Source organism: Myxine glutinosa, chromosome 13 (assembly GCF_964187855.1).
Source record: "Myxine glutinosa chromosome 13, kmMyxGlut1.1, whole genome shotgun sequence".
Classification (NCBI taxonomy): domain Eukaryota; kingdom Metazoa; phylum Chordata; class Myxini; order Myxiniformes; family Myxinidae; genus Myxine; species Myxine glutinosa.
The window spans coordinates 70,525,373-70,535,929 of record NC_136273.1 but is presented as its reverse complement, the minus strand read 5'-3'; the positions used below and the strand labels follow the sequence as shown (position 1 = coordinate 70,535,929).

General features: G+C 43.6%; 1 protein-coding gene across 2 annotated transcripts in view; it reads left to right on the top strand.

The window, feature by feature from the left end:
• The first annotated feature begins 1,167 nt into the window (after positions 1-1,167).
• TUBGCP3 (tubulin gamma complex component 3) overlaps positions 1,168-10,557 on the top strand; it is an 87,808-nt gene continuing 78,418 nt past the window's right edge. Inside the window, exon 1 of one of the 2 annotated variants that reach the window (XM_068134574.2) lies at positions 1,168-1,499. In XM_068134574.2, the coding sequence (XP_067990675.1) occupies positions 1,421-1,499 (79 nt within the window). In that variant the 5' untranslated portion in view covers positions 1,168-1,420. The remainder of the gene's footprint in view (positions 1,500-10,557) is intronic. The other variant, XM_068134575.2, reaches the window with a different exon arrangement.

Below are 10,557 nucleotides of genomic sequence, written 5' to 3'. Positions count from 1 at the left end.
TGGGGCACTAATGTTGAGGCACAGAAACCATACTTGTGATACCATTAGGCAACATGCAAGATTTGGTTGGATTTGGTTCAGTAGTTTCTTAGTTTTTGAAGCATATATAAATAAGAGCATATATGAGATGAAAATGTTCAAAGGCCAACCTCCACAATTTGACCAGGCTCAACAGTTTATGTTTAGTGTGTCCACTGATAGGCCGGATCTGGAGTCAGACCTGAACCAAAATCTAATTGGCTTGTTCTTGTCACCTGACCAACTCATCCACCTAGTTTTGTCATAACCCATTCACAACTTTTCAAAATAACATGCTTTATATAGTTTTTTCCCAATCTCTCAACGGTGAAGAATCACTAAAATTCTCGGATCCAGATCCGGATCTTCCCCAAAATCGAATCATTTCGTCCTCGTCACATATCCAACCTCTCCACCAAATTTCGTCCGAATCCGTCCACAACGTTTTTTAAATATCCTGTTCACAAACAAACAGACACCAAGAGCTTTATATTGGATAATCTCGAATTTATTGCGATTGCTCAGGACATATGCCAAAGGCTTGACAACCATGATCCAGATAAGAGAAAAAATAAAAATAAAATAAAAGCTTCTTCTTTCTTCTTTTTTAAGGTTTAATGGCGCTTTCAGAGCCGCGAGGCTCTATGTACGCCACGCACCCTAACATCCAAACAAAACCAAACCAGGAGGTTTGCACTCGAAAACTAGAGACTTAAAGTGCTAACCCTGTATCTTTGATGAACTTTATAACTGATCTACAAAACCCAGGATGTTTCAGATCCAGCCAGCAAATAAAAGCTTTATCTAGCCCTACATTTAAGAGACTTTCCCGATGTGCTATCCAAAGCAACACACAAACAAAACAACATCGTACTTTACAACAACCACTTCCGCCCCGCCCCCGTCATTAATTCGTCACTTCCGCCCAGGTTTCCCTATGAAGTCGTCACTTCCGCCCCGACTTCCCTCATTATTTCGTCACGTCCGGGATAGGAATAATATACAAGATTATATGATTCCCTGTAAAGCTTTTACCACAAATTTTTTTTTCCAATAGTCATTTTGCATGGTCATTGTTGAAACAGTAACATGAAGATGTTTATCTTTGATGGAAAAGTGATTTAATATTTTTATATAAAATAAAACGTTTCATAATTACATGTATAAAATTAAACTGTAGCTAAACGGAACCAACGCCACGACTATTTGATTGAATAATTGCGTCGAAGGATGTGGTTTACCCAGAATTCTCCGCTCTACGAAAACTGACAGGGCGGGTCATGAACCCTTTCGCGGGAGACGGAGAGTAGCGCGCGATGTCTAACGGGCCATTGCTCATTGCTGACTAACCGAGCATACCCCACTCGAATGAGGTCCTGCTGAAGGTTGACAGTCCTCCGCTATGGCGACACGCGATGAGAGAAATTCTTCAAACGTGCTTTTGCACACGTTATGCTGTCGCATCCTGCAGAAAAGTGAAGGTACAACAAGAAATCGTTCTTGTTTTCGGGAATGGTAATGTAGCTCGGTTGTCAGAGTAGTTGCGAAGTTCCGGGTTCAAATCCTTCAGTGGTGTCAACATGTGCTGCTGCGTTTTCAAGCAAGCTTACCTTGAATTAACCTCCTTTCCCTTTTGATAGCGAACATTGCCCGTCGTTGTGAACATTGCGAACATTGCCCATTTAATATTCCTACAGGTCGCACAAGATCTGCCTGCAACCCTCTTATGGTTAAACTGCCAAAATCAAGACTCTCTGCTCACCTTCACTCCTTCATTCCTCTTTCTTTTCTCCCGCCTCTGGAACAAACTCCCTCACTCTCTTCAATCCCACTCCTCCCTCCAGGTCTTTAAAACAGCTGTTCACCACCATCTCTTATCTTCCCCCATCCAAAACCTTGATCTTTTCTACCCCCGCTAATTTCACCCCAAATCCACTTTTTTGAGGTGATTTTGTCTTCTTTCCTGGAAGTCCTTGGTGTCCTTGCGTTTTATACCTATCCGCCCCCCCCCCCCCCCCGGCCCTCTGCCTCCCACACATCTCCCGATGTCCCTGCTCTCAAATGTTGTGTTTGTGTGCTTCCTCCCGTTCTCTCCCCATCTTGTCGACCGCTCCCCTTTTTATATACTTTGTTTGCTTGTTTGTTTGATTTGTTTGTTTGATAAATGGCGTTAGCTCTTTCACGAGCCTCGACTCTGTATACCAAAAAAAAAAATTTTTTTTGCAAAAGATTCGTCGAAGAAGAGGCTACTGTGTTTATACTCTATACCATGGTCGTGTACACACAGGATAGGTTAACCTGTCTATACCATGGTCGTGTACACACAGGATAAGTTAACCTGTCTACACCATGGTTGTGTACACACAGGATAGGTTAACCTGTCTATACCATGGTCGTGTACACACGTGATAGGTTAACCTGTCTATACCATGGTTGTGTACACACAGGATAGGTTAACCTGTCTATACCATGGTCATGTACACGCAGGATAGGTTAACCTGTCTATACCATGGTCGTGTACACACAGGATAGGTCCTGTCTATACCATGGTCATGTACACGCAGGATAGGTTAACCTGTCTATACCATGGTCGTGTACACACAGGATAGGTTAACCTGTCTATACCATGGTCATGTACACGCAGGATAGGTTAACCTCTCTATACCATGGTCGTGTACACACAGGATAGGTTAACCTGTCTATACCATGGTTGTGTACACACAGGATAGGTTAACCTGTCTATACCATGGTCGTGTTCACATATGTTAGGTTAACCTGTCTATACCATGGTTGTGTACACACAGGATAGGTTAACCTGTCTATACCATGGTCGTGTACACACAGGATAGGTTAACCTGTCTATACCATGGTCGTGTACACACAGGATAGGTCAACCTGTCTATACAGTATACCATGGTCGTGTACACACAGGATTGGTTAACCTGTCTATACCATGGTCGTGTACACACATGATAGGTTAACCTGTCTATACCATGGTCGTGTACACACATGATAGGTTAATCTGTCTATACCATGGTCGTGTACACACAGGATAGGTTAACCTGTCTATACCATGGTCGTGTACACACAGGATAGGTTAACCAGTCTATACCATGGTCGTGTAGACAAAGGATAGGTTAACCTGTCTATACCATGGTCGTGTACACACAGGATAGGTTAACCAGTCTATACCATGGTCGTGTTCACACAGGATAGGTTAATCTGTCTATACCATGGTCGTGTACACGTAGTGTTACGTGGTCCTCCCGGTAACTACCTGGTCTTGGTGACCCCCGGACCGTGGGAGGACCCCGCCAGAAAGATATATGATCTATACGCTTTCGTAATGCAATCAATATGAAAGACACAAACAATTCAGGTCAATAAGCAAACCACACCAAGGATCCGGATTAATTAATAATATATTCTCAATCCATCAACAACAATCAACAATCATATTTTCAATATTACTAAGATGGCCATCTCATATATTTCCCCCCTTTCCCCACTCACGACCCCTCAATAGTCACTGTCCCTCACAATGTCTCTGGGCCCCTCCAGACCAAGGTGAAGGTCGACTTCTCCGCACACGGGTGGTTGAACGGACCCCTGGCTGACGTGCTCCAAACGTGCACGTCGCGTACCGGGAACAGCTGCTGCAGCGCACACCTCCTTGCAAAGCAAAGCGGGCAAAGCAAAGCGCGCGAGGCCCAAGGTGTGACCCGTACACGCCCTCAGAGGCGTCAAGGCGAACAGTGCCGGACGCTTGGTTCCTTCCAGGAAGCCACGGCAACCTGACACGTAACAGGCAATCACCCCGCGCAGGTAACTCCTCTTGCCAGACGGGCTTTTCAAACTCAGCGTTCCCAACGCTAATCAATATCGACACCGCTCGCGTCGGAGCTGGGCGAGGATGAAGAAGATAGCCGCTTCTCCAGGACCTCGTATCTTGTTTTCTTCTTCCGGTTCACTATCCCGTTTCCGGTCTCCTGTTATCCGGAGCCTCTCTAACCATTTAACCACAACAACCTTTAATAGAATAAACATTAATAAGCAATGACATGAATAGTAATTCACCTAAATCCGGGATCCGTAACAGTAGGATATGTTAACCTGTCCATACCATGGCCGTGTACACACAGTATTTGTTAACCTGTCTATACCATGGTTGTGTACACACAGGAAATGTTATCCTGTCTATACCATCTCCGTGTACACACTGGATAAGTTAGCCTGTATCAATACCATGTCTGTGTGCACATATGTTAACCGGACCTCGTGTCAGTTGCCAGTTGCCTTGTTGTCATGGTATTGGCAATATATTGGTTTGTAACTGTTACGTGGTCCCCTCGGTGAATACCTGGTCTCGGTGACCCCCGGACCGTGAGAGGAACTTCGCCAGAAAGCTGTATTATATATGCGCTTTCGCCACGCAATCCATATGAATTTCACCCAAGCGACAACTGACGTTCAAGGATATATTTCAATGGTAATGATACCATACAATTTCAATGACACAACCACGGAGATTTTCCCCGAGCAATCAACCATACACAACCATCAACAATTCCCAATTCACAAGCACTTCCCTATGAGTAAGATGGCCATCTTATATATGTGTGTCCCGGTGAGTACTCACAACCCCCTTTTGGTCTCGGTCCCGCACAATGTCTCTGGGCCCCTCCTGACCAAGATGATGGTCGGCGTCGCCGCACTCGGGCGGTTGAACGAACCCCGGGTGGACGTGTTTCCACCGGGCAGGTATCGTACCCGGCACCCCGGCTACAGCCCCTCGCGGCCACGCGAAGCTGGGATGGGAAAGCAAGCCAAAAGCCCCACGCCGCTTGCCAGGCGTGTTAGGCCCCAACGGGCGACCCGTACGCGTCTTTTTAGACGGTGTCGCGCACGGCGCCAAACGCTGGGTCGGTGCACGGCCACACGACAGTTTGCCGTCCACCGGGCAGGTATCCGTCCCGGTAACTCCTCTCGCCAGACAGGCTCGGGAACGCCGCTTTTCCACACGGCTCAATCAATCCCACCTTTCGTCGGTGCGGGGCGAGGAAGAACTATACTCGTCCTTTTTTCCTCGTGTCTTTTCCCTTCCGTTTCCGGTCACTTCCGTTTCCGGCCACTTGTTCAGAAGGGCTCCTGACCCTCCAACCACAACAACTACACAACAACTTAATATACTACACACGGATAAGCAAAGACCTGAATGGTAATTCACATACATTCACATAAATATGTAACAACATACATTCACATAAATATGTAACAGTAACACTGGTTATTGAGCCATGTAATTGTGGTTCAACGGGATCAAACTTCATTCAAAACTGCCGCGTGTGTGCGTGTGCGTGTGTGTACGTGCACATTCACACGTATCACAATGAGATGACTATGATGCTGCTTGTAGGGTTAGGAATTCAACAGCACATTGGCCTTTTGACTGGACCCCCTTATAGACCTTACAATTGCTACATACGTGTACAAGTGAATCATCAACCATACTGAAACTACCGATTAGTCCTGCCAATGTCAATGTAGTGTACCTAAATTTCTTTATCTCCAGTACTTGTAGGTATCTATCAAATTAAACTCAACAATCTATCTACTGCTTCTTCTTCCACTACCTAGTATCCATTGAGACTTTTCATACATATCTGCTATCTGAGAAATATCATCTTCATCGTCGGCTTCCTCCACATTTCAAACAATTTGAGTCAAATAACAGAGAAAATAAAGTATAAAAAACCATCAGGTGTATATATTAAAAAAGATATAGACCTGTGCCTTGCTACCCTCCTAACTCTCCTCTTTACTTGCAGGTTGTGGCCCCCGGTCCTGTTACTGCCCATTCTGCTGAAAATCTACATAGTACAGCAGATAAGCTCTCATATTTTAACAAATTGTGCATTTTTTGAGAAAAGCATGAAATTTCTAGTATAGTTAGTATATACCATAAGGTTTATTTTCAGATGTGGAGGGAAGTCAGATTTGACCTCTGAGGACCATGAGAGGTCAAATCCAAAATGACCACCAGTCCACCGGGTGGAATGTTCAAACACGCTTATAGGTGTCATTTCCAACTAAATTGGGGATGCCCATTCATTTGGTGATACTTTTGAGATCGCCAGAACTCGAGGACATGCATTTAGGTCACGGTCAAGGTCAAATTACGTTAAATATCAATTTTTATGATACTGCAGTTGGAACTGCTATTGGAAAAAGTTCATTTGAACTTTTAAAACTTTATTTTTTCAGGTGCAGGGATAGGTACAGAACACCCAAAGACCAGAAATGATGAAAAAAAAAGTGTTTACACTGCAAGGAATGATGCAATAACCTCTGAAAAAATAACTGTAGTTAACCAAGTATGTCCACCAAAGCTTGCATTAAATCAAGTGCAATGATGAAAATTGGTAATGATCTAAATCTAACGGTCTCCAGAACAGAAGCACAGTGCAGTGCACTTGAATGCAGCTTTGGCACACTTGCAGCGTCCAGTGCACCCTTTCGTGCAGCCACAGTCGATCAATTCATGGCACGATTTTGATGCTTCAGGAAGAGTGGTCCAAAGAGGCTGCCACCCAGTTGTCTCCTTTGTCCAGCCCCACTCAGATGGGTCTGGCATCTCTGGATCCATGACCAATGCCTGGTTACAACAGTTGGCCTGGTAGCAAGTGCACTTGATGTGCTGCTTGAGTGTTGCCTGGGTTGGAGGAATGTTTACACGACAGGTTAACCTATCAGGTTAACCTATTAGGTAATAGGTTAACCTATCCTGTGTACACGACCATGGTATCTGTTCTCTAGAGTTCTACACTTCTGTGTGAAGAGCTGTTTCCTGGCATCATTCACTTCCGTGCTCTCACTGGTTCTATCGTACATCAGCACCACAAATCGCTCTAGCAGTAACATGGAGCCTCCACTGACCTCACTTGGCATGCCTAGGAGTTCATTGAAAGCATCAGTCACCTCTGGGCATCCCCAATTTAGTTGGAAATGACACCTATAATGTTTTTCTACACTATTTGGTTCCAAAATTAAGCGCGTTTGAACATTAGACTCGGTGGGCTGGCGGCCATTTTGGATTTGACCTCTCACGGTTCTCAGAGGTCAAATCTGACTTCCCTCCACATCTGAAAATAAACCTTATGGTATGCACTAACTATGTTAAAAATTTCATGCTTTTCTCATAAAATGCACAATTTTTGTGTTTATCTGCTGCACTAACAGCACTTATTTTGTATACACCCTTCATTATCTCAAACATCTCCATCAGATCCCTTCGTAACCCCCTCCTTTCTGATGTATAAAGTCCTGTCTCCTTCACCTGCTTCTCGTAGCGTAGTCTAGCTAGGCCTGGGATCGATTGAGTTGTTCTAAGCTGAACCTTCTCTCTGACAGCTATGCCCTTCCTCCGATGTGGTGACCAAAACTGAACAGAACAAAATTTCGAGTAAAAAGTCATGTTGGTCTCAAGTATGCTGCTGCAAATTTCATCCAGGAGCTTACAGATGATATTCCAGGTATAAAAAGAGCCACAATGAAAGGATGTATTTAAAATGTATCCATAGTTACCTCCGTCACCAATGGTGTTTATGTTTTTATGTTTATGTTTTCACCCCTGTCTGTTTGTGAGCAAGATATCTCAAAAAATTATGAATGGATTCGCGTGAAATTTGGCGTGCAGGTTGCATGTGTGACGGGCGAAATTATTAGATTTTGGTGACGATCAAGATCTGGACATCGATTTTTAAAAAATTGATTCTTCATAATTGAGAGCTGGGGACAAAAACGATGTACGGTACAGCATATCTCAAAAAGTTGTGGACGAGGTTATGACAAAACTAGGTGGATGAGTTGGTTAGGTGACAAGATGCAGATAGGGCCTATCTGTGGGATGCAAAATGTAATCTAACCAGCCTGGCAGATGTATGCGCTCTACCAGTTGCTGCTGTAGTTACCTTGCGACCGGAGGTGGATCGAGGGTTATGTTTTCACCCCTCTTTCTGTCTTTTTGTGAACATATCTCAAAAAGTTGTGGACGAGGTTATGACAAAACTAGGTGGATGAGTTGGTTAGGCCGTATCTGCATCTTGTCACCTATCTGTGGGATGCAAAATGTAATCTAACCAGCCTGGCAGATGTATGCGCTCCACCAGTTGCTGCTGTAGTTACCTTGCGACCGGAGGTGGATGGAGGGTTATGTTTTCACCCCTCTCTGTCTTTTTGTGAACATATCTCAAAAAGTTGTCGACGGATTTGGACGAAATTTGGCAGAGAGGTAGCGTATGTGACAAGGACGACACAGTTTGATTTTGGTGAAGATCCGGATCCGGTTAGGAGAATTTTTAAAGTGATTCTTCACCATTGGGAGATGGGGCCAAAAACGATACATAGCAGGATATCTCAAACAGTTATGGAGGGATTTGGACAAAACTTGGTGGAGAGCTTGTGTGTTTGACAAGACCTAATCGATTCAATTCGGGTGAAGATCTGAATATGGATTTGGATGTGAGAATTATTTAATTTTCGAAGTGATTCTTCACCATTGAGAGATCGGACGAAAAGCGACACATAACATCTTTTTAAAAGTTGTGGACGAGTTATGAATAAACTTGGTGGGCGAGTTGGTTAGGTGACAAGAACAAGCCGATTCGATTTTGGTTCAGGTCCGAATCCAGATCCGGTCTATCAGTGGAATACAAAACTGTTCAGCCTGGCGGCGGTGTGCGCTCTACAGAGTGCCCTTCTACTTTTAAAAGTAACCATCCTGCCAATTTGTAGTGAGTTTAACACATAGGCCTACGTCTTGTTAGTACAACCTCGGATTTTTATTCCTGTTACATACCGACTGAGATGATAGTAGATCTAATGAGTGCCCGTCACACTCCTAACTTTTTTCTTGTAGAAGTATTGGAGTCGAGGCTCATGGAAGAGCAGAATGACAGGGTCAACAAACAAAATGTTCTAAAGGAAACACAGTCGGGTGACTAGCAGGTGGATTCAACACAAAGAGAAATTGTATGCTAATGTTGAGGACAGTGTCTCAATCTGCTTTGTGAGTCTCATTGTATATGGCGGAGACCTGGAGTTGGTCGTGTGTAGCCGACTTGCCATTCTCCAAGGAAGAGCTCAATACAACAGACTTGAAGACGGTTTCGCAGGTGATAAACGAGCAGTATAAAAGAATGGAGGTGAGTTTTGGCTTGGTGAGGGTAACGGGCAAAACGTTTCTGGCAGAATGCATGTGACCTGGAAGGGTAAAGAGGTTGGGTGGATAGGTGATGGGGCAGGAAGAGCACAAGAATAGAATGGGTTAAAAAACAAAATAACCTTTTTTACGGTGAGCAATAAGGAGACCCTGAGACTCGCTTTCACGACACGGATTCCAATGAGATGTAGGGCCTTGTATTACAGGGTATCGGAGGGAAGTGGCAACACTTGTACACCATTGTTTGCTAAGCACTGTGAATAATTCTAGACAGTGGCCTGCTTTGGAGGCCAGCTTGGAGTAATCATTTACCGGATATGGGTTGTGATAGACCCAGAAGGTCAGAAGACTGTACCTCCCCCGGGAGTTGAGCACAGAATGTTTTGGGGGGTTTGCTTGCCAAAAAATCATTTGGGTGAGCAAGTTACAAAAGGGTATCCGGTGGGCCTAAATAATTATGCTTAGCCAAAGTAGCTCGAGCCAGGATTTTTCTCTGGCTGAACTGGAGGAAGCACTCAAAGCAGAATGAATTTTGCAACCTGTGCTCTGTGTAGTTGTCCCTTGGTATCCCTTTAAGATTGTGTTCACAAAGTGTACTTGGCATTAATATTCATGTATATTTTAAAATTTTAAAACCACAGGCTTTGTCTGTATTATATTCTGACTCTTATCTTGTAAATTATAAATGAATTGCATCCTATTGGTTGCTGAGGTTGTAGTCGAGTTGCCAGAGAGGGGTACCTAGAAATGTTTTATAGTATAAGGTTTTTTGATGGATTTGTCATCCCATGGGGTTAATAAAGTATTTCAGCTTGGTTGTCCTCCGGACAACCTCGGGGAATTTTTTTTATATGCAAATTAAGGCGGCCATTACTGGAAATGATACTTTCTTCAATATCTCCAAAACTATTCATGATAATTTCATGAAAATGATGTCTAGACCTATGTTTTCAGGGTCAAGGATTATGTTAAATATATTTTAAATGTCATCAGATGAAAAAAACATTATGTATTTTGACATATCATGCGAATTGATCCATTTTTTGATGTAAAATTGTGGATCTTAATGGTTCAATTTCAGATCATTGATTTCAACGAACAGACATTGGGATGATGATAAATACGTGCATGTACATTTGAAATGATCAAAATTATGCACTTTGTTGTAAATCTTGTTTTATATCAATGTAGGGTTTTCTTTTGACAGGCCACAAGTGTACGAGTACCCGTTAGAACACTGTCACCTGAATTGGTAGCAGAATGGATCGAGTCTTTTCCAATTTTTGCATACCTGTCTGATGCTATGGAAATCCTGTACT